We start from the raw sequence: 24,938 nt of genomic DNA on the forward strand, positions 1-24,938 counted from the left end.
TGTATTCCTAGAGGTATAAGAAAAGAAAATTAGTTACTTGATTTCATGGTTTGGCCTTAGTTGTGATGAGTTTCATGGAAAATATATTATAGATTGGCATCTTTATATTAAAATTCTTATTTTAGTTTCACGAATTGTGTTCATTACTAGTTGTATGGGATAATGGTCAATCGTTTGGTTTCATAAGGCGTTTCGATTTTAACAATTCTTCTGTTGATTTCTTTTTAAATGTGATAACAAACGAGGATCAGGTTTATGATTTTGTTGGATGCGTACTTTCTCTTGTTATATAAGAAAATGGAATGTTGTCATTATTTGATGCCCGAATGAAAGTAAGCTATGATAATGTAGAGAACAAAATGAGAGCAATGCCAATAGTGTTAAAGTAATGATAAGTAATTGCATCAGTTAGGCTTTTGTTTGTCATTTCAATTTGTTTTTTTTTTAATGACTGTTCTAGTAGTGATACAAGTAAGAGAGGTATGTTTAAGTCAAATGATGGTGGCACACTTGCATCAGACTCCCATGTTTTGATCAGTTTATTTCTAAGCTGTAATTTTTATTTGATCTACTCATCTTCTGCAGCCAACAACTTCAACATTGACTCGAGTCTACTCACCACACCCCATGGCTCATCTGGAGATAGGACATGGATTATCATCGGGGTCATTGTCGGGGGCATTGCCGGGGGCATTGCCGTTCTCGGCTGGTTAGCCACCGGTTGGTGGAAGAAAAAATGCGCTCAAGGGGCAGTGAATCCTGCCCCACAAGATGTCGAGCTGGGCCGAGCCTAAGCATGGGGTAGTTTATGTTAGTATTTGGTTATCATTGCCTCTTTTGTCTTGCTTTTTGGTTTATGTTGATTATCTATTCTGTATGGCACATTCTTACTTACTGCTTACTGTTGATCATCCATCCTTTATTTCTAAATTACATCTCGCTTTCTGATTAATTTTCAGCTCCCAACATAACTGCCATGCTTAATGAGGTAATGCCAAATGATATCTTAAAGATAAAAAACTTTGACTGAGAGCCTTATCTTTTTCAAATTTTGGTCGGATGACTTTACTAGAGCATGGGTGAGGGAACCCCGACTGGTTACTGAAGAGTATTTGGACCAGACCAATCATTCAAAAAGTTAAAAGAGTATTTGGACTACACCAATGGCAGATACCATCTGCTTGAAAGAATCTACAGAACTTTCCTTTTCGAATAACTTCACTGTAATGAAAAGAACCTACAGCAAGGCTTACTGAAATTTTCAGCAAAAAGAGAAGATATCACGATGAAGAAAATCCACCTCACAATTGGCTTCCTAGTAAGCATGTAGAAAATCACAATCCACACACCTAAAAATATCAAACACCAATCGAGTGAAATGATAAACAAGTACCTAGAGACAAAGATATATGAATGCATGGAGCACGAATACAACTGTTCGACAAATAGAATGAAGATCATACCACGGGTTTGGTTTTTCCTATTCTTCCCCTCCAGAGGATGGCAGTTGTGGTTGCTTAGCCAGATGGCTGAACTTAGTGGACTAGGCATGAGCATGACAAAATAATTACAAATCATCATAATTATTTATATTAATAATATAAAGATAATAAGGAAAGTAATAACAAAATAAAATATAATATTTGGAACAAATTCTGATTCTACCAAAGTTTCTGAATACGAGGTACATTATACAGAAGAATGGAAATTTTTCATCAAGAATATTAGAAAAGGATTAAAATTACGCAATTAGTAATTTTCCCATGATGGAGACCTACATTTGCAGGTAAACATGACTTGTTCATTATGGTTGATGCTATCCTAGTTAATGATATAGGTGCATAGAAAGACCTGTGTGTATTCTCCAAATGAAAGATTTCATAAAACAGTGCCAGTCATTAATTAAATGGATAATCTTTTCGATATCTGCAAGATTTTATTGTAATTACAGTCAAGTCCATGTACAATCTTCCAATGAAAGTTTTCTTAAAATGAGTTATTCATGCATTAATTGAATAATCTTTTTGAAATCTATTAAATGTTACTCTGTTTCAATACTTTTATTTTCATTGTATCTACACCTCAAAGCAGGATCGCAATCACCATAAGACAGTGTTGAAGCAAAGCTTACAAACAAAAGTTCGTTGATCAATCCTTATCTAGAAAAGAAGGTTAGTAATTCAATACTTGAACAAAGTAATGGCAGCTGTGATTCTTGGAGGGCTAACAGTACTTTTTTTCATGATTAGATGCAGAGGGGAAAAACAGGGTTATTGTGTAAAATCCTTTCTATAATGTCAACTTGGAGAATACATGCAGTGAAAATAGTCAGAAAAAAAATCAAACAGCTACGAAAAATATTTCTCAACCATCACTATACTGAACTTGCAAGGTAGGACACTACTGATACTTTTATTTCCTCCGGGATCTCAGACGCCATAATAAGAAAAGTAAATAAGGAGTAGAAACAACTCCAAGTTCCATTGATGAACACAGTATCTAAAATATTACATCAACAGAAAAAAGTCCAACATTTTTCATAAATTATACAAAAAAGAGTACCCCATAAAGCAGATCATATGTTCATTTGTGGCACTTAGGGTAAAGCCACACTGACACTGATCTGTTAATTTCAAGTTCTCCTTAAGAACTTGAAATTCCAATGGATCAACCCATATTATTTTCCACAACGTATAGATACATGGATTGGTAGTATACATTATGAAAGTGAGAAAGAGATTTTTTTTTTTTGCTTCTCATGCTAGAGTTTGATAGTTCAGGACATCATGTGTTGGATGGAGAATAAAAATGGAAACTTCCTTTGGAGTGACCATGATATCTAAGTTTAGTAACCATGTAGAACCAGAGCAAAAACCTTGATCACAGGGGAAGAATTGAGTTCCTGTTTCTGCCATATCTGGATAATAAGAACTTGCCACCACTTGAGAAAGATCTTTTCATGGAAACAGGCCCTTTCTGCAGAGAAGGCGATTTAGAACTGCTAGACATCAATCTGAATATGCTCGAATTTCGACCGTGCGTGGGAACAATAGCCTTCATCCTTGACAATTCAGTCAAATTGGATTTCTTATCACCTATTGATTGGGTCGATGAACTTCCTTCTGAAACTATTGGAAAAAGATTAGCCAATGATAGACAGATCATTGTGGCAGTTGGCGAATCCAACGAAACAGATCGCCTAATGGGCTGTCTCTTGTCATTTATAATATCCATTGCATATTTAGTAGGCCGGTGACCGTCTGTCAAATCGCTGAGAACCCTAAAACCATGATTCAAACCCTTAGCAGTTTCAATATTCCCTCTACCATTGTCATCCTCTAATTCAACTTCAACATCTAGTCCAAAGTTCTGATTCCTCCCACTTTCATCATTTTGATCACTTTCCAAACCCAAATTGTTACTCTGAGAATTCAAATTCTCCATCTGGGTTTCGCCCGCCAAATCAGAAGAATCCCTATTTGGGTCCGTAGAAGAACAACTCGCGGTATTAGAGACGATATTAGCACGGCACAACGGGCAATTGACATGGGATTCCAACCATGTATCTATGCAGGGGAGATGAAACGCATGGCTACACTTAGGCAAAAGCTTAAAATTCTCATCCTCTTGGAATTCATTCAAACAGACAGAACATTCAGTCCCTTCTACCAAACCCTCACCTCTTTTATATTTACATATAGTGATGGATTTTATGACAGATTCTTCAAGGCCAACAGTTCTAACATACCATATAAAATCCATTGGGTTCTGATTTTCTTCAATTTCTTCATGGGTTTCCTCAGATTGGGGTGGGGACCTTCTTGACCTTCTTCTGGTATTACATCTTGAACAGCACTTTATAAAGATTACGTAATAGCTAATAACGAGGAAAGTGCATGCAAGGATGGATATTATGATTATGAGAAGAGGGGTAAAAGGGTTCTTTGATGGGTCTTGTTGTGTAGGAGGAGGAGAGGGACATGGGAGAATTTCAGGACACAGAGTACAATCATACTGTGTTTCATTATTACATAGAGATGAATCTAACAAGCTCCAATGGAAAAAAGCCATGAAATAGAAAGAAGAAGAAAAAAAAGGGAGAATTACCTTTGATTTGAGGGAAGAGAGAGAGGTTATGCTCTGAAACAAAACCAGGTTCGGGGTTTCATTCTTTTGCTGCAACTCTCTTTTCCTTACTGCGTCAATGAATATTTTATTGCTGAAGTCAATGGTAGGTTGTGAATTGGAAAACTGTAGTGATATTGGCGCTACATGTTTTGATGATTGCACTGACGCATCTTGTCTTTTATCCTTTAAACAGCTGTCAAAAGTTACTACTACTCCCAAAAGGCAGTCACAGGCTAATTAAAAAGGAAAAGACAAGTTAATAGTGCCAATATCACTAGCCTTGGAAAATTACTGTATTTAAATAGGCTACTGATACTGGCACTACCATATTTTAATAATTGCACAAACACAGCTTGTCTTTTCCTTTTTATTGGCTTGTGAGAACTTTTGGAAACTGTGAAAACCTTGGACAGGTGTTTAAAAAATAAATAGACAGGGTGAGTTAAGTACAATTATCAAAACATGTTATATCAGTAGCCTTTAATTAGTGCAATTATAATGTTATGCACCTTGACGATTGGATCTACTCGATCTGATCCGTTCATCTGAGAACATTGATAGGCCCATTTTAAAAAAGGAAATGTTACAACACAACCATATTTTGATATTTGCACATACCCAGCTGTATTTTTTTTTTTCTTTAACTGGCTACTTGCCTACTTGGCTAGTGACAGCTTTTTGGGACATGTCACATGTGATATAGACAAATGGTTTGTGAAAATATCAAAATATGGTTGTGCTGATATCATTTCCCTTAAAAAATTGTGAAGTTAATCTGACCGTTTCAACGAGGCATGTAATGGACCCCACCTTCGGCTGATCCTGACCATGGATCTGTAGGACTTGCCTTGGATCTTTAATTGCCCCAAAAGCATATGAATCGGAATAGAAACGGTGTTCACATCCAACGGCCATATTATGATATTCTGATTGGCATGATTTCAGGTTACTTAAGACCGTCAATAGGTGCTATGAAATGGACGGTTAGGATCAGTCATGAGTCTGACCCACTAGGTATGGAAAGTTCGATTTGTCTTGTTCTTCCATCATTTGTTTTTTCTGGAGGGTATCTTCTTACATCACCAGTTATCCCTATTTCAAAGAAAGAATAATGGGATATGACTTTCATAATTGGTATTTGCTAGGGAATTTCGCCCAAAGGCATTTCGCGGCTGACTATTGCATAAGAGGACAGCTACCTCGTATTAATTACATGAATGAGACGAAATCCTCTGAAAAGTGAGTCTCTGGCTGTTCTCTTATGCAAAAGTCAGCTGCAAAATGCCTTTCCGCAGAATTCCCTAGCAAATCCCTTCCTAATTTTATCTTGGTATGACATTTTGTGGGGGATTCGCTATGCAATTTCAAGGAAAGCCATTTCAAGGCTCAATTTTTCAAGAGATAACAGCCACCTCAGATGAATTAAATGTGTAAGACAAAAATCTGCTTAAAAGTGAGCCTTTCTGGCTGTTCTTTCCTGCTAAAGTGATCCGCGAAATGCCTTTATGGGAAATTTGCTAACAAATCTCATTTTTTGGATATCGAGGAATACCAAACTGAAGGGCACCCTTGTAAAAACCAGCAGCAAGGGTGCCCTCATTGTATCCATGTCAACAAGTGCATTAAGGCTAAAAGTAAAAGAATAATGAATGCACTTTGGTGAGGTGGGTCCACTAACGTAGGTACTTATTTGACCATTAAAAAAAAAGTAGGCACTTATTTGCAAAAATGAGAAGAATGCTAAACTGAAGGGCGCCGCCTTTGCAAAAAATCAGCGGCAGAGGATCCAACAAATAGTATCTGTAATAGCACTGAAAAATAATGTAAATATTATGGAATAACTAGTCGCAGACCCGTGCGATGCACGGGCGCTAAAGAGAAAAATGAATTAACGGTATAAAGAGCAGTCGTCTATGGGCTAAAAAGTAAGAGTACGCAGTTTCACTTGTGTGTTCAATTTGTTCATTTTCTTGAATAAGCAGGTCAGAGCCTAAACATGAATTACCAGCTTCACCATGCACTGCTTGGGTTACTTGGGAAGTGATGCTGGAGCTGACACAATCCCAATTTGGGTCCTATTCATGCATTAGAAAACAAAGATTGCTACAACATATAAGACCATAAGAACATTGTAGGAACCAAACTAACCATACTTGGGAATACATGTTTGGACGAAAAGAAATACTCCAAACACTTTCCGGCAAACAGTAGAACTTGTGATTGGAATGACGGTATCAGGAAGTTATGCGAGGTAATACTTATTGACAGATGTAATCAAATTAATGAGAGAATATCATTTAGCTGAACCTATAATAGCAAATACCTTGCATTCAATGTAGCAAATACTCATATAAAGGGCTCATGGTAGTAGGAATTTGAAACGGAGATAAAGAGAAGTTTAGGAAAAGATTAAGAGACATTTATATTTATCTCCCTCTGTTTCTCAAATCAAGAATGCTTCAAATAAAAATCACAAATCAACAATAAACCCCCTCGAGTAAGACCAAAGTGACCATCAATAGAATGAGACCAGACTATCTGTCATGAACATTTTTTTTTTTTTTTGAAATGGTCTGTTACGAACATTAATAGAATTGCAATATTGAAAGAATAAGACTTAAGTAACCATGAATATAATGAAACCAAGCTAACCTTATGAACATTAATAGAATCAAACTATTGAATAAGCCTCGCAACATTTCCCCTCGAACTGATGCTTAGATGTATAATAGGTTTTTTTATAAGTATGAACTATGAAGTATCCTCACATCGTTTTGGTCTATCAAATTGCATGTATTTATAGAAGGATTTGCAAACGAATATGTTTTGGATTCTATCAGCTTCTATTCTATACTATCCTTGTTTAATGAAATTTGCGTCTCATATGACCCCAAAAAGTGATAAAGAAGAAGCATCAATGAAATAAAAACAAATTAGAGTACAAAGAAATTTAATAGTACGAAAGACTTCATTGCAGGTTTGTCTGTTAGCTGAATAGCTTGATGTAAGGATCTCTTAAAAGAATTTTCAAAATCCTACCTTTGAAAGGTCTGTCGACCAAACTAATGTGTCACTATTCAGACAACAACTTCAGATGTAATGGCAAAAAATATAATAGCAATTAACGTAAGCAATGGAAAAAAATAGAAATCATGGATATGATTTAACATTGGCGGAGTAGACAGGAAATACGCATTTCCCTTGCCGCATTGCAGACATCTTCATTGGTTGATTTTAGGTCCTTGATTAAAAAAAATGAAAGATAAATTGAACCACTGCATATCTATTCACTAATTAGTGTTTACCTTCAAGATACTCAATGGATCGTTTGCCATCATGTTCTTCAGACCTATCAAAAATGAAAGATAAACAACTTTTTATTGCAACAATCTAGAATGGAAAAATTTTTAAAAATTCACCATGCGATGCACGAATTGATATAAAAATCTCAAACCTAAAGCTTCATGATATATGAAAAAAAAAACATTCAAGCACCAATCCTAAAGCTTCGCGAAATATGAAACAAAAAATTGGTATCTGATTAAAAGGACTTGATTAAAAAGGACTTTACTTGAGTCCCTCTTTTGATTGCAAGAAAAACATTGTGACGGAAAATTTATCTTAGGAATAATGTTTATTTCAGTTGGTATTGCCATTTGGTTTGGTTCACAGTTCTTTTCATTCAAAATATACCCTTGTTTTTGGTAAAACTAATTGCATGTTGTATGAAATCATATAATATATACAACCATTAACTGTAATAATAAAGAGTAAACACCCAAACTCTATGTCAAGATGGAAATGAAAGAATCCAAATATACCAACTTAGATACCAGCAATTAACTGTAAAAGAAACGGAGATGACAACTGATTTAGAGATCTAACCTTCCATTTTTTTCAACTAAATGGTTTGGATAGTGAAAAAAGTGGGAGCCACCCATGCGAATGTAGAAAATAAGAACAGAAACACCCACATTATTTTGTTTATATTTTGTTTTTGGGGATTTATACTTTGATTTCAAGTTTCATATATTTTTGTAGGAAGGGTTGAGCTATATATTTTGACTCATATAGGTTTTCGTTGATTTTCGTATAGCATGCGAATGTAGAAAATACAAACAGAACCACCCACATTATTTTGTTTATATTTTGTTTTTGGCTCATTGATTTATACTTTGATTTCAAGTTTCATATATTTTTTGTAGGAAGGGTTGAGCTACATATTTTGACTCATATAGGTTTTCGTTGATTTTCGTATAGCATGCGAATGTAGAAAATACGAACAGAACCACCCACATTATTTTGTTTATATTTTGTTTTTGGCTCATTGATTTATACTTTGATTTCAAGTTTCATATGTTTTTATAGGAAGGGTTGAGCTACATGTTTTGACTCATATAGGTTTTCGTTGATTTTCTTATAGGTGTGGTTGCACTACAATCTGGGTGCCTAGGTTTATCTGGCATGGAATTTTTGGTTTTGGACTGTCAATTTCTTCTATGATCTGGCAGATATCTTCATCCGGAAAAGTGAAGAAGATATTTTGCTCATTGCGTAAATGGTGTAATTTTCATTCAACTAAAACCAATGAATAAAGGCCAATCATATTTGACTATATGTCGGAAAAGATTAGAAATAAAAGATAAAATATGCCATAATTCAAATTTGTTTCAATGAAAGAAGGAAATTGAATGAAACCAACGGCGTCAACGATTTGAATAACCTGGACCACAAAACAATTCAAGAACATGAGAGAGCTGAAGATGAGGTTGAAGAAATGGATCAAGAGTTATTTCAAGAACGAAACTATCCATAAATTTTTGGAGCAACTCTCTTTTGGGCTAAGTTGTAAAGAATTATAAAAAAAATCATAGACATCATTGAACAAAATTAATTCCACATCAAGAATCCCATGAAAATGGATGTGACATTATATGCAGCTAATAGAGGATGAAAGCAATGATATAAGAGACAACAGACATGGTATATCAAAAGGGGAAAAAAGTTACAGATGTTTTATTAAAACTATTATACTTGTAAGATGAGGCATGAATATACCCTAATTAAGATTACACAAAACAAAAAGGCCTTTTAAAGAAACGAAAACCACCATCAGCAGAAACCCACCACCCAAGACACCCGAGTAAGAAGCCGCATCGAACACCAAATTTCCTGAAGAGATCAACGATTCGGAGAGAAAACCTACATCCCTGTAATCCACGGAAAATCTTCAATAAACATAAAATCAATCCAACAAAGCCATAATATTCAACATAAAATCAATCCAACAAAACCATAATCATATCACCAGATAGAGAGGACCACCGGATGGTACAAACGAAACACCACTTACTTTTCTTTGGAGATTGCTACAGCCCACGAACAGAGAGAAAGGAAGAGGAAGTAGGTTTTGGAAATGGCAAAAGGATAGCATTAGTAAAACAGCCCTGAGCGTTAAGAATAAGGGTAGATAAGGCGTGTAGAGAGATCTATAGAGATATGGAATGACAAAAGGCAACCAATCATAAGACAACCCTTAATTGATTTCTTATAAATAAATGGAAACATGCTTTAAATTAGGGTTGCAACTCGGGTCGGGTTTTGAAGAACCCAACCCTACCCGAGAAATATCTCGGGTCGGGTCGGGTCGGGTTTTTTCCCGGAAAACCCACGATTCCCAAACCCGGCCCTACCCATGATAAATCTCGGGTCAAGTCGGGTAGGGTCGGGTTTTTTCACGTTGACGCAACTTTTTTAGGAAAACTCTTGTTTGGCAAGGCAACTCAGCTCATAGAAGTAGAAAAACTCAAGCATGACAAACTCTTTAATGCATTAACTAATAACTAGTCCAAAGAGAATAAATTGATGCATTATCAAATGAAAATGATAATACTCATATGAGATAAACAACAAACTATTTAGTGCATTAACTATTTAGTTGAAACTTGAACCCCTAGAGCTAAAGGGGGGAAACGAACAGAAGATGGAAAGAGCCCCTGTGGTTGCGTGCGTGCGTGAGTTTTACTTTTAAGTTTTCACTTTTAAAGTAACAAAGTTTTAGGAGAAAAAAAATACATACTATAACTTAAGTAACTCGGGTCGGATCGGGCCCCGTCAAACCCGGCTCGACCTGAGATTCATGCGAGCTTTTGGATCGTAGACCCGGCTTGACCCGAAACCCAAGAAACATGAACCCAACCCAAGCTATTTTCGGGTCGGGTCGATGCGGGTTGGGTAAAACCCGACCTTTACCGGACCCAAGTTGCAGCCCTACTTTAAATACTGATATAAGAAACTTCACATATAGAATGGCTTTTAGAGAGATGGAATGGCAAAAAGCAACCAATCATAAAAACAGCCGTTCCTTATAAATAAATGGAATTATGGAAACATGCTTTAAATACGTATATAAGAAACGTTTTTTAATTAATTTTTTTGAGAGACAAATCTATTTAATAGGACCCTTCAACGTTTATAAACTTATCAAAAATTACTTGCTAAATTAAATGACTAAATTAATGACTAATTAAAGCCATTATTGGAGAGGGGCTAACATGTGGCACCACCACGGCTTAGAGGATTCCGCTTTACTTATATATATATATATAGGATGAGGGATGCTAAACTCACAGGAGCCCTTGTAGAGATAGTCCAAACAAACGGGGAAACAAAAAAAAGACAAGCAAGAAAACAAGAAGGATCAAAACCTCCCCTCTCCTAATCTCCTCGAGTACATCTGCGAAGTGCCACAAATAACTTTTGCCCTCTTTAATCCATCTAATTACATTAAGAGAGTCTCGTTCAATGATAAGGCCATCCAAAAGAGAACAATCATGGAGACAAATATCTGCGAGGAGAGCTTGCATTTCACTCGCATTAGAATCATGTACCCCAATGGGGCTAGAATAAGCCAGAATGATCTCACCAATAGAATTACACAGAATACCTTCCAAGACTTGATTTGTCAAAATTCAGCTTGAGTGGCTAGAGGGAGGAGGTTCCACTTGAGAACATGTCAACCAGCAAGGACTCTGTTGATTAAAATCTCACCCTAACTAATTCTCTGAATTGGAGCATCATAGTAGGCCCAGGCCCACATTGGAGTTCAACTTACAAGAGAAAGCCTTTTCAATGTGTGTCACTAGACCTCACTTTCATCAACAAATCAACCATTGGCATCCCTCTACTTGAGCATAGTGTGTCAATCGGTAGACATTGATTACATTTATTATTGGCATATGTGGAATATTATTCTGTATAAGAGTTACATCTTACCAATCTTGTCTGAGATAAGATAGACAAGAGTAAATTAGGTTACTAGGCAAGAGTAGGTTATTATTAAGGAAGATTATTCCTGTACAAGTAGGGAGATTCCACCCAGGGAGATTCAAACCTGATCCCAGTAATATATATCAATATTTATCATATATGAACCCAAGGGAATGTTTGACAATAGTGAAAATTTATTTCATGGAATACTCGTTGGCTCAATTGTGAAAAGAGGAGATGAGGAGGGAGAGTAGACCCTTTGAGAGGTAGGAGTGGAGAGCAAGGGATAGAACAAGAGAATTCCCTAAGAACATTGAAAAAAAAAATACTCGACGTACTACAAATTGATTTTTTGTTTTCTTGTTTTTTGAGGGGCTTTTTATGCTCCCCTCACTGCCACACTCTCAAGTCTCTCCCTCTCTACAGATCCCTAGCTTACAAGTGGCCCCACTAATATTCCATGGAATATTTTTACATGGCTGCCAAGCATGCCTTAATTAATTGGGTCATGCATGTGCATATCTGGTGGGATTGCTTGCAATGCATGACAAAGCATATATGAATGAGTCCAAGTGTGATACATGGACCCCATATAAGAAGCGAGCTTTCTTGTATATGACTTGGCCTATGTTTGGCAACCATAAAAAAAAATCCATGGAATACTAGCCCAACCAATGGTGAGGAGGGATGGGAGGGGGAGAGACTTAAGAAGTTGAGAGTGATTGAGGTGAGCGTAAGAGAATAAAATGAAAATAAATTACATTAACTGAGGGAGAACAAGATAGCAAGATATCTTGGACACCAATGGTGGTCTACGCTAAGTCTCGAAGCTGTCAAGGGATAAAAGTACAAAAGATAAAGTAAAGACGATGGGTTTGGCAAGGCCCCTGAACCAATTCAATCGGAGGGTTTGGGTATTTATAGCATGCATCTTCTGGGGAGTTGTAACGTCTTTCGTCTTTAGAGTCTTTCAGTCTTCTTGCAAGTCTCACATACCATCGCTTCGTACCCGATGCATTGAGCTGGGGATGATGGTTTTGTGTGACGTGGGGCGCTACCCTCTCTCTATGGCTTAGGTAGTGGCCCCCATTTTGAAGCTTCTTCCACTCTTTCCTTGTGGTATATCTCTTGTGGTATGCCCGGGAATGATGATATGCAACATGATAAGCCTAAAAAATGGAGTAGATGCAGATGGGTGAGTTGCTAATAAAACAAATCTTCTCCAGGATGATCCTTTGGAAAATGAGGCACATTATAAAACCCCTATAAATCCTACGGTTAGGATCATCTGATGAAAATATTCAGGTTCATAACCTATCTAAGTCAGGCCCAACACAATACGTGGTAGGCCCACCATTTGACCAGTTCTGATCTCCATATAAGGACAAATATATAGGTGGTGGAGAGAGTAGCATCCACCAATTCAGGTGGACCCACGAACCAGTAATCAGAACTTCAGTAGCTAGCAATATAAAAATTTGGTAATGAAATCAGATAGAGGATTAGGTAATTACAGGGCAATTTTTTGTAAAAGGGAAGACCAGGGTCAAACAAGTAGTTGAGTGTTGCTTCTCATTGAGGAATGTTGGAACTCATGAAATGTAGTGGGGAGCAGGTGGCCCAACTAACCCTCACCAAACCAAAATTCTGATTCGGTGTGGTTCAGTCCCTTCGGGAGTCTCGTGTTTGGTGGGCCCCACCTATGATTTTAACCAGAGGCTGCCACGTCAGCAAGATCATTTCAATGTGGAATCTCCCTGGTGTTGTAGGTGTTGAATCTGAGACATGTTTATGGCATCCAAGCCGTTCATTTGGTGGGTCAAGCATGTATAGAAACTAATTAGTACTTGACAAAAAAATAATGCAAATATGCACTGCAGGAAGCTGTGATAATTAAACCCATCTGCAATACATTGATAATTGGGCCCACCCACATGATCTCATAATGATCTATGGAGGGTTAAGATCATCTCCAAGAATGATCCGACCGTCCGATCTGTAAATATTTCTAAAATGTGTCGTCCTACTCAAGATCGGAGGTTAGCATCATTGGCTTGCAACAAATCCAACAAATGAATGGCTTGGATCATTTAATAATATGGCCTACTGTACTTTATGAAAATACGCTAACGTACATGCGAACGCTGTATAAATACTCAATATCATATGGCACCATTGTGTCTAGAGCATTTTTTTCTGAAGGGAAATCCTTATTACTAAATTATGTATAAAATCAGTTACTAAGGAGTGTCTAACCCATTTCGCGGCTCCTTTTTTTCAAAGGGAAAGAACTAACTCAAAGTAAATTTATCATATTAATTTAATTTATGAGGTGGCACTTCTTATCTGAAAAAGAGGGGCTCCAAAAGTGCTTTTGCAAGCTATTTTTACGGTCGGGCATCATATAAATTATCTTTGCAAAATTGCTTAGACACTCCGCCCAGGTATTATATCTTGTGAGGCAAATTATATGATAAGCAACAATCCTTCATGTGAGAAGAAAATCATAAGAAAAAAGAAAAGGGGAGAATATAAGAAAAGTTGCCAACCACTTCCTTAGGAATGGAGTACAACTCAAGGAATCCCACTTTGAATAAATGCATGTAAGAATTTTTATTTTTTATTTTTTAAATTGAAAGGAAGAGCTTCTAAGAGGTGATATAAGGGAACCAGCTTTACTTGTTTCACTCAGCCTCCCCCCTATAAGATGCACAACCCTCAACCAACATAACACACCTCTCTCTCTCTCTCTCTCTCTCTCTCTCTCTCTCTCTCTCTCTCTCTCTCTCTCTCATGGCTATAGCCATGGCTAGAACCATGGGTGCTATAATAGTTCTGTGTTGTGTCGCGTCTGGCTCGGCCACGGTTTACACAGTAGGGGATACGAATGGTTGGGCGACGAACGTTGATTATAGCACATGGACAAGTGGCAAATCCTTTGCCGTTGGCGACAGCCTTGGTAAGTCCTCTCTAATCATATAAAAGTCTCAGCCATAAAAATAAAATATTTTTTCGATTGGTTGTTGATAGCATATTAAGTATTGGGATGCCATTAATAAACAAGGAGTGTGTATATAATATCCATTTATGATAATCTTACTATAATTTATTTTCCTTTGATTGAGGGCGTTCGATCATGTATTATTTTATGATAATTTACAAGTGTCTATAGATGTCCCTCTTAATTCTACATTATAAATTACAATAAAATAGCTGAAAAATTGTTTACAAAAAGATTATAAAAACCCTGCTTATAACTAAATCTCTTTAGGATTGTAAAAAAAACTATTTCTAGCGGAATTTTTTTTTTCATGGGAATTTTTTTTTCTTTCCATGATTTAGAGGGAAAAAAATGATGATGGTAAATTTAGAGGGATATTTGCATAGCTTGAAGAGAGTTGGAATTGCTCCCACCAGACATTATCATAAATCAAAGGTCCCTCTATTTAAAAGTTGAATAGGGTTGGTTCAAGTTTTTTTTCTGTGTGAAAAAAAGTAGAAAATTTTAGGAATATTTTTCTTTCCAAACTTTTCAGATAATTCCTACAATCCAAACAGGCCCTACGGATTAAAATTTTCTTTTACACTCCTTGTTATTCTATTTCAAATTCATATGGGTGATATTCCATTGATCTGAAACTATGATCCCCACCCACACGTTCATGTGTATTGTTGGGACCCGGGTAGGACTCACCCTAAAAAGCTAGCCGTTAAGGGGAGGGTGCCCAAGTCCTAATAAGCCCTTTCACATGCATTAACTTTTTCGATGTCTGATGTTTGATTTCGCATGAACCCTCCAACATGTATGTCAATGTAACATCTGTTGAAGTGTTTGATTAGGAGTTGTGCTTTCTTCTTCTTCTTCGTCCTCCTCCTCCCTGTCTCTCTCTCTAATAGGGTACATATCCATCAAATTGGATATAATGTCTTAAATGCATGACCCTCAAAGCTTCTTTTTTCACTTGTATTTTTGGCCATGACAGTGTTTAACTATGGAGGAGGTGCACATACCGTGGATGAGGTGAGCACAAGTGACTACAGTAGCTGCACCGTGGGGAATTCTATTACCACCGATAGTAGCGGAACGACAACTATAACTCTCAAGACGTCCGGAACTCATTATTTCATATGTGGAGTGGTCGGACATTGTAGCCAAGGGATGAAGTTGGCAGTCACAGTCGGAGGCGGAACAACTACAACACCTAGCACTCCCACTTCAACCACTCCGCCTTCCTCAACCACCACGACAAGCCCTACCACTACCACCACTACTACTACCACTCACTCAGATTCTAGCACACTCTCTCCTTCTATAGCCATTTTTATCTTTGGGGCGGCATTATTGAAGTTGGGTATCTACTAAACTAGTTAGACATGAAGTTGGCTTTCTACTAAGCTAGTCAGGATCGAGGCAGTGCACTCTCTCTCTCTCTCTCTCTCTCTCTCTCTCTCTCTCTCTCTCTCTCTCTCTCTCTCTCTCTCTCTCTCTCTCTCTCTCTCTCTCTCTCTCTCTCTCTCTCTCATGTTAGTAATTTATTCTCTTTTTTTTCCCCTATGTGTATGACAGAAGACATTTTCATCTTCACTTTTATTGAGTGTCTCGTTTATTTGAAACATTTAAAGGTGATATGTTAATCATTATATAGGCCAAGTTTAGCAACCATGAAAAAAACATATTCCATGGCGTAGGTGGACTTCGATGGAATGAGGGGCACTATGATATGAGCTTTCTCAGGTCCCATTGGGATCACTGACTCCAATGAAGCGAAAATAAGAGTGGTACATCAAAAAATTAGGATGATTGACCAAAATATTCTTGATTAGGTCATAATGGAGGGTGACTCCCTCAACGTGATAAAATTGAAGGACGGGAAGCGCACCCACCATCTTTGGTGCATGGCATGCAAATTGGATTAATGAGATCTTTGATCCAGTTGCATACATCCATCTCATTTCATCTTGTAAGAAGATCAGCTAATTGTGAGGCCGATAGTCTAGCTAGGAAGGGTGCCTCAAGGGCAGGAATGGAACCTCCCCCTTAGGGTCTAATGTATTGTAGTTGGCGTCTTTTCCTTTGTTTATTATTTGTATTTGATCATCTCGCCAGGGTTCTCCTTGTGTTTTATCATCACAATTCATTTTAAGGGCCCGTTTGGAGACCTCATATTTTGTATTTGGATTTGGAATTGAGTTTTGAATAAAAATTAATAGATCCGCCAGCTCATGCCGAGGGAGACAAATCGAGAGGAAAGGGGGTACTTCTTAGTGGAGGGGAGAGGTTGAGAAGCAAAGAGGGGGAAGGAGACTGCCACATTTGTGGATTTCCAATTACTTATTTCCACAGCATATTTTGGAAATCTGATCTTTTCCACTGTCAACATAATCTAGCAACTCAACTCAGTACTAGTTGTTGTGAGAATACAAAATCTAAAAAATTTCTTCTTGTTATATGGTATGTATAACTTTGGTCCAACATGGTGAAGATTTCATGTAACATTGATCGTGACTTACCTAGGTAGGCAATGGATCTTGGGTCCTAATACTAAAGTATTAAGTAAGTTGCCCGAAATCTGTCTTTCACTTTTTTGTGAAGAGTTGGGATTAATCTCACTAAAAACATGTTTTATAATCTCAGTCGGAAAAACAGAGTGAAAGGCTGATTTTCGGGCCACACACTTAGTTGGAATGGATGTGAAATACTCTAGTTTTTCAACGTACATCATTGACAAAAAATATATATTGGGTTTTAGGACTGGATTACTCGTCTGATTCTTAGTAGGGGTGTCAGCGGATCCACTTCGGATTGGATCCACCTATGATTTGGTCACGATCCGTTCAGATCTCTAACAGCTGGATTCTTTTAAGAGTGCATTTCAGACCCTACTTTCCAAGTCTAGATCATGATTGATTTCAAATTGGACCGTCCATTGGATTATCCTAGGTCCATTGACAACCATAATTTTTGGGCCTTGGAGATCAAGCCATTTCGCCCAAATCCGATCCATTATAGTTGAGTTTATTAAAAGAACAAAAAATGCAATACTTATATTTCTTTTTGATTATCCAGTTGGCATGATCAATCAACATCTTATTTCAATTTCTCCATGTCATTCCTTTCTTCAACAGTTACATACCTGAGCTGTGTCTTCATTGGAATTTTTTTGTTGGGTAGGGAATTAAAGGCATGCTAACTCTGTAGATTAATATGTGGGTAACCAACACCATTTCAAATAAATCTAGTTTCAAATGGTTGAATTGCGCCGAAAATTGAATTGGAGGTGCTACAGGGATTTTGAACCAGCTCTCTAATTGCTTGTGAAAATTCCTCAGGGAGTGCAGAATTCCAACTTCCATCTATAGTCATCTAGATGTCCTTGTTTAAGAGAAGCAGTTAATGTTGATAATATATTTCACAAGTTAATGTAAAGATTATTAACTATACAATTTTTGGGATGGTTTTAACGAGGTCTGAATATTAATTTCATGGTTGAACCTACCCTTGGTTGCATGTGTGGTTTGGTCTGAATTCGTTTTTTTATCCGTAGAAAGCAACCAATTGGGAGCCCACCTAGCAAGGAAGATGAATTAGTGAAGAAGCTGCTATCTTCCTATGGATCTTTAGCAGTCCATTTCATGCTTGCAACTATCTTCTTATGGATCTTTAGCTCAAATGGAAGAGCACTTGGGAAACATGGCCTAACCTGTGGTTCTCAAAAGTATGGTGGTTCGAATCCATCAAGATCCTTAATGAGGGTATTTTAGAAATATTTGTTTACCCTACGTCAGTACGTGCTTAGTTGACCACCCTTGATGAGGCTATTTTAGTTTTTGACTATCACAAATTGATGGTGCATGTACTTCTTCAGCTGAGAAATGTTCATTGTTCCCTCTCATTATTGACAAAATCATTCGCAGAGACAAGGAGAAAGAAAAGTCTTGCACTATGGTTGAAAGATCAAACTGAGTCCACAAATCTTGCTCAGGGGCTAATGAATAGCTTGGAAAGCTTGGAGAACAGGGGAAGCAAAAGAATCAACAGATTACTATGATCATTCAAGGCACGGACAGCTGTTGTGGAACTAGACACTCAGCACAATCTATGACCATAGGACATGAGAGAATATGCAAATAGAAATAGTGAGGACCATAACACAGTCCTACTCTTGATCAAGCTAGCATGCATGCAACAGACAGAAGAAACAGAATTTAAAAAAAAACAAAACAAAACATAACAAAACTGATGGTATGCATGTTGATGTAGAAATGTAACTTTATATCAATCGATGAATAGTTATACTTAAGAAAAAGCCAATGCTAAAGGTCAGTCAGTACAGGGTTTTCTTCTGAACAAAACATCAAATTGCACAGACAATTAGAAGTACAGCTAGTAATGGTAAATATTTAAAAGAAAGATAATGCAAAGTTTAAACATTTAATGCACTTGTTCAAAGTTCAAACATCCCAATCCTAACTTTGTAAGTGATGGAGTACTACATTGATGAATTCATGAACTCCATTAGAAGGCTCGGTGAAGATCAGAAACAACCTTGCTGATGCTATATCCATCTTTCAAGATAATTCATGATTTGTTTTGTTGATGTCATTGACGAAACTGAGAACATCACAATCAGTTTTGACTCAATTGTGACATTGAGAATGCACTGCCCAATTGTAAAAATCTCTTGCATTTTGTTCCTCTTTCATTAAAATAGTTCTTAAAATTGATATAAAAGATGGTAGAATATAGAGTTATGAAATGTCAGTAATTTTATGGGACCAAAATTAAATGGCAAAAAGAATGAAATGTATCAATAGAACATCTGCATAACACAGTTGATGGACATGAATCAATAGAATTTATGAAATTACGAAATGCTAGTAAAGCGAGGGAGTTCTCAAATCTCAACTAAGATGCTGAAAAACTTAGTAGAGGATGACAGTCCCCATTTAACATTCCTGAAATTGAATCGTTCTTCAGCCCTATATAAAACTAAAACAGAGTATTATGTGGGGTTAGAAAACATAGCAAGGTTTAAGAACTCAAAAACCAAGTTGGACTTGATACGTTGAGTTTGAATTCATCAACAATATAGATAACTACTCAATTAGAGCACTTCAAGATATAAAAATCTTTCTCAATTTAAAATTTCAAGTTTTCAACTGCAATTTTGGGTTCAGAAACTTTAAGTTGTGTCTTTTAACCCAATCCTACTCTTGATAAAGCTAGCATGCATGTAACAGACAGAAGCAAAGGAAAAAAAAAAACCAAAACTTTGGATACCTCAGATTTTTAAAACAAAGATCGATTGTGCCCGGAATATTTATCTCCCTGGTGTTGTAGGTGTTGAATCTGAGACATGTTTATGGCATCCAAGCCGTTCATTTGGTGGGTCAAGCATGTATAGAAACTAATTAGTACTTGACAAAAAAATAATGCAAATATGCACTGCAGGAAGCTGTGATAATTAAACCCATCTGCAATACATTGATAATTGGGCCCACCCACATGATCTCATAATGATCTATGGAGGGTTAAGATCATCTCCAAGAATGATCCGACCGTCCGATCTGTAAATATTTCTAAAATGTGTCGTCCTACTCAAGATCGGAGGTTAGCATCATTGGCTTGCAACAAATCCAACAAATGAATGGCTTGGATCATTTAATAATATGGCCTACTGTACTTTATGAAAATACGCTAACGTACATGCGAACGCTGTATAAATACTCAATATCATATGGCACCATTGTGTCTAGAGCATTTTTTTCTGAAGGGAAATCCTTATTACTAAATTATGTATAAAATCAGTTACTAAGGAGTGTCTAACCCATTTCGCGGCTCCTTTTTTTCAAAGGGAAAGAACTAACTCAAAGTAAATTTATCATATTAATTTAATTTATGAGGTGGCACTTCTTATCTGAAAAAGAGGGGCTCCAAAAGTGCTTTTGCAAGCTATTTTTACGGTCGGGCATCATATAAATTATCTTTGCAAAATTGCTTAGACACTCCGCCCAGGTATTATATCTTGTGAGGCAAATTATATGATAAGCAACAATCCTTCATGTGAGAAGAAAATCATAAGAAAAAAGAAAAGGGGAGAATATAAGAAAAGTTGCCAACCACTTCCTTAGGAATGGAGTACAACTCAAGGAATCCCACTTTGAATAAATGCATGTAAGAATTTTTATTTTTAATTTTTTAAATTGAAAGGAAGAGCTTCTAAGAGGTGATATAAGGGAACCAGCTTTACTTGTTTCACTCAGCCTCCCCCCTATAAGATGCACAACCCTCAACCAACATAACACACCTCTCTCTCTCTCTCTCTCTCTCTCTCTCTCTCTCTCTCTCTCTCTCTCTCTCTCTCTCTCATGGCTATAGCCATGGCTAGAACCATGGGTGCTATAATAGTTCTGTGTTGTGTCGCGTCTGGCTCGGCCACGGTTTACACAGTAGGGGATACGAATGGTTGGGCGACGAACGTTGATTATAGCACATGGACAAGTGGCAAATCCTTTGCCGTTGGCGACAGCCTTGGTAAGTCCTCTCTAATCATATAAAAGTCTCAGCCATAAAAATAAAATATTTTTTTGATTGGTTGTTGATAGCATATTAAGTATTGGGATGCCATTAATAAAGAAGGAGTGTGTATATAATATCCATTTATGATAATCTTACTATAATTTATTTTTCTTTGATTGAGGGCATTCGATCATGTATTATTTTATGATAATTTAGAAGTGTCTATAGATGTCCCTCTTAATTCTACATTATAAATTACAATAAAATAGCTGAAAAATTGTTTACAAAAAGATTATAAAAACCCTGCTTATAACTAAATCTCTTTATATTTTCAACCATTTGCACAATATTATTTTTGGCCCTGTTTGGATTGTAAAAAAAACTATTTCTAGCGGAATTTTTTTTTTCATGGGAATTTTTTTTCTTTCCATGATTTAGAGGGAAAAAAATGATGATGGTAAATTTAGAGGGATATTGGCATAGCTTGAAGAGAGTTGGAATTGCTCCCACCAGACATTATCATAAATCAAAGGTCCCTCTATTTAAAAGTTGAATAGGGTTGGTTCAAGTTTTTTTTTTTGTGTGAAAAAAGGTAGAAAATTTTAGGAATATTTTTCTTTCCAAACTTTTCAGATAATTCCTGCAATCCAAACATGCCCTACGGATTAAAATTTTCTTTTACACTCCTTGTTATTCTATTTCAAATTCATATGGGTGATATTCCATTGATCTGAAACTATGATCCCCACCCACACGTTCATGTGTATTGTTGGGACCCGGGTAGGACTCACCCTTAAAAGCTAGCCGTTAAGGGGAGGGTGCCCAAGTCCTAATAAGCCCTTTCACATGCATTAACTTTTTCGATGTCTGATCTTTGATTTCGCATGAACCCTCCAACATGTATGTCAATGTAACATCTGTTGAAGTGTTTGATTAGGAGTTGTGCTTTCTTCTTCTTCTTCGTCCTCCTCCTCCCTCTCTCTCTCTCTCTAATAGGGTACATATCCATCAAATTGGATATAATGTCTTAAATGCATGACCCTCAAAGCTTCTTTTTTCACTTGTATTTTTGGCCATGACAGTTTTTAACTATGGAGGAGGTGCACATACCGTGGATGAGGTGAGCACAAGTGACTACAGTAGCTGCACCGTGGGGAATTCTATTACCACCGATAGTAGCGGAACGACAACTATAACTCTCAAGACGTCCGGAACTCATTATTTCATATGTGGAGTGGTCGGACATTGTAGCCAAGGGATGAAGTTGTCAGTCACAGTCGGAGGCGGAACGACTACAACACCTAGCACTCCCACTTCAACCACTCCGCCTTCCTCAACCACCACGACAAGCCCTACCACTACTACTGCCACTCCCTCAGATTCTAGCACACTCTCTCCTTCTATAGCCATTTTTATCTTTGGGGCGGCATTATTGAAGTTGGGTATCTACTAAACTAGTTAGACATGAAGTTGGCTTTCTACCAAGCTAGTCAGGATCGAGGCAGTGCACTCTCTCTCTCTCTCTCTCTCTCTCTCTCTCTCTCTCTCTCTCTCTCTCTCTCTCTCTCTCTCTCTCATGTTAGTAATTTATTCTCTTTTTTTTCCCCTATGTGTATGACAGAAGACATTTTCATCTTCACTTTTATTGAGTGTCGTTTATTTGAAACATTTAAAGGTGATATGTTAATCATTATACAGGCCAAGTTTAGCAACCATGAAAAAAACATATTCCATGGCGTAGGTGGACTTCGATGGAATGAGGGGCACTATGATATGAGCTTTCTCAGTTCCCATTGGGATCACTGACTCCAATGAAGCGAAAATAAGAGTGGTACATCAAAGAATTAGGATGATTGACCAAAATATTCTTGATTAGGTCATAATGGAGGGTGACTCCCTCAACGTGATAAAATTGAAGGACGGGAAGCGCACCCACCATCTTTGGTGCATGGCATGCAAATTGGATTAATGAGATCTTTGATCCAGTTGCATACATCCATCTCATTTCATCTTGTAAGAAGATCAGCTAATTGTGAGGCCGATAGTCTAGCTAGGAAGGGTGCCTCAAGGGCAGGAATGGAACCTCCCCCTTAGGGTCTAATGTATTGTAGTTAGCATCTTTTCCTTTGTTTATTATTTGTATTTGATCATCTCGATCGCCAGGGTTCTCCTTGTGTTTTATCTTCACAATTAATTTTAAGGGCCCGTTTGGAGACCTCATATTTTGTATTTGGATTTGGAATTGAGTTTTGAATACAAAATGAATAGCTCCGCCAGCTCATGTTGAGGGAGACAAATCGAGAGGAAAGGGGGTACTTCTTACTAGAGGGGAGAGGTTGAGGAGCAAAGATGGGAAAGGAGACTGCCACATCTGTGGGTTTCCAATTACTTATTTCCACAGCATATTTTGGAAATCTGATCTTTTCCACTGTCAACAAAATCTAGCAACTCAACTCAGTACTAGTTGTTGTGAGAATACAAAATCTAAAAAATTTCTTCTTGTTATATGGTATGTGTAACTTTGGTCCAACATGGTGAAGATTTCATGTAACATTGATCGTGACTTACCTAGGTAGGCAATGGATCTTGGGTCCTAATACTAAAGTATTAAGTAAGTTGCCCGAAATCTGTCTTTCACTTTTTTTCTGAAGGGTTGGGATTAATCTCACTAAAAACATGTTTTATAATCTCAGTCGGAAAAAAAGAGTGAAAGGCTGATTTTCGGGCCACACACTTAGTTGGAATGGATGTGAAATACTCTAGTTTTTCAACTTACATCATTGACAAAAAAAATATATTGGGTTTTAGGATTGGATTACTCGTCTGATTCTTAGTAGGGGTGTCAGCGGATCCACTTCGGATTGGATCTACCTATGATTTGGTCACGATCCGTTCAGATCTCTTAACAGCTGGATTCTTTTAAGAGTGCATTTCAGACCCTACTTTACAAGTCTAGATCATGATTGATTTCAAATTGGACCGTCCATTGGATTATCCTAGGTCCTACTTACATTGTACATGGTATGGGCTTAGGGTTAAGGGTGGGAAGTGTGACGAAACTATAGATAGAAAAGAGGAGACTCGTCATTAGAACGAAAAGCGAAAAAATAAGGTTTGGTCATGATCCAAAAAAAAAAAAAAATTTGGACCTTAGGATTTGAATCCAATGGACATGTTTGGATCCAACCAATGTGCCCAAATCCCATCCATTAATGTTCTCATTCTCTAGATCCACCGGACCGTCTAGGTCCATTGACAACCATAATTTTTGGGCCTTGGAGATCAAGCCAATGCGCCCAAATCCGATCCATTATAGTTGAGTTTATTAAAAGAACAAAAAATGCAATACTTATATTTCTTTTTGATTATCCAGTTGGCATGCTCAATCAACATCTTATTTCAATTTCTCCATGTCATTCCTTTCTTCAACAGTTACATACCTGAGCTGTGTTTTCATTGGAATTTTTTTGTTGGATAGGGAATTAAAGGCATGCTAACTCTGTAGATTAATATGTGGGTAACCAACACCATTTCAAATAAATCTAGTTTCAAATGGTTGAATTGCGCCGAAAATTGAATTGGAGGTGCTACAGGGATTTTGAACCAGCTCTCTAATTGCTTGTGAAAATTCCTCAGGGAGTGCAGAATTCCAACTTCCATCTATAGTCATCTAGATGTCCTTGTTTAAGAGAAGCAGTTAATGTTGATAATATATTTCACAAGTTAATGTAAAGATTATTAACCATACAATTTTTGGGATGGTTTTAACGAGGTCTGAATATTAATTTCATGGTTGAACCTACCCTTGGTTACATGTGTGGTTTGGTCTGAATTCATTTTTTTATCCGTAGAAAGCAACCAATTGGGAGCCCACCTAGCAAGGAAGATGAATTAGTGAAGAAGCTGCTATCTTCCTATGGATCTTTAGCAGTCCATTTCATGCTTGCAACTATCTTCTTATGGATCTTTAGCTCAAATGGAAGAGCACTTGGGAAACATGGCCTAACCTGTGGTTCGCAAA

At 37.2% G+C, this 24,938-nt stretch overlaps 3 protein-coding genes across 3 annotated transcripts; 2 read left to right on the forward strand and 1 right to left on the reverse strand.

Moving 5' to 3' along the window:
• Window positions 1-2,451: 2,451 nt before the first annotated feature.
• Window positions 2,452-9,541, reverse strand: LOC143890698 (RING-H2 finger protein ATL52-like). The gene is made up of 5 exons (XM_077395380.1): window positions 9,482-9,541; window positions 9,256-9,338; window positions 7,434-7,477; window positions 6,134-6,203; window positions 2,452-4,196 (listed from the first exon to the last, which is right to left on the reverse strand). The coding sequence occupies exons 3-5, from the start codon at window positions 7,464-7,466 to the stop codon at window positions 2,881-2,883; spliced, it is 1,419 nt and encodes a 472-aa protein (XP_077251495.1). The 5' UTR covers window positions 7,467-7,477; window positions 9,256-9,338; window positions 9,482-9,541; the 3' UTR covers window positions 2,452-2,880.
• A 4,531-nt stretch (window positions 9,542-14,072) lies between these two features.
• On the forward strand, window positions 14,073-16,038 carry LOC143890699 (blue copper protein-like). Its single transcript, XM_077395381.1, has 2 exons — window positions 14,073-14,356; window positions 15,381-16,038. Exons 1-2 carry the CDS (start codon window positions 14,191-14,193, stop codon window positions 15,758-15,760), a joined length of 546 nt encoding a protein of 181 aa, XP_077251496.1. The 5' UTR covers window positions 14,073-14,190; the 3' UTR covers window positions 15,761-16,038.
• A 4,635-nt stretch (window positions 16,039-20,673) lies between these two features.
• On the forward strand, window positions 20,674-22,620 carry LOC143890700 (blue copper protein-like). The gene is made up of 2 exons (XM_077395382.1): window positions 20,674-20,932; window positions 22,000-22,620. Exons 1-2 carry the CDS (start codon window positions 20,767-20,769, stop codon window positions 22,368-22,370), a joined length of 537 nt encoding a protein of 178 aa, XP_077251497.1. The 5' UTR covers window positions 20,674-20,766; the 3' UTR covers window positions 22,371-22,620.
• Window positions 22,621-24,938: the final 2,318 nt, after the last annotated feature.

This window comes from Tasmannia lanceolata, unplaced genomic scaffold (genome assembly GCF_043159265.1).
Source record: "Tasmannia lanceolata isolate RefF3 unplaced genomic scaffold, GAP_Taslan_0.1 ptg000013l, whole genome shotgun sequence".
NCBI classification, from domain to species: Eukaryota; Viridiplantae; Streptophyta; class Magnoliopsida; order Canellales; family Winteraceae; genus Tasmannia; species Tasmannia lanceolata.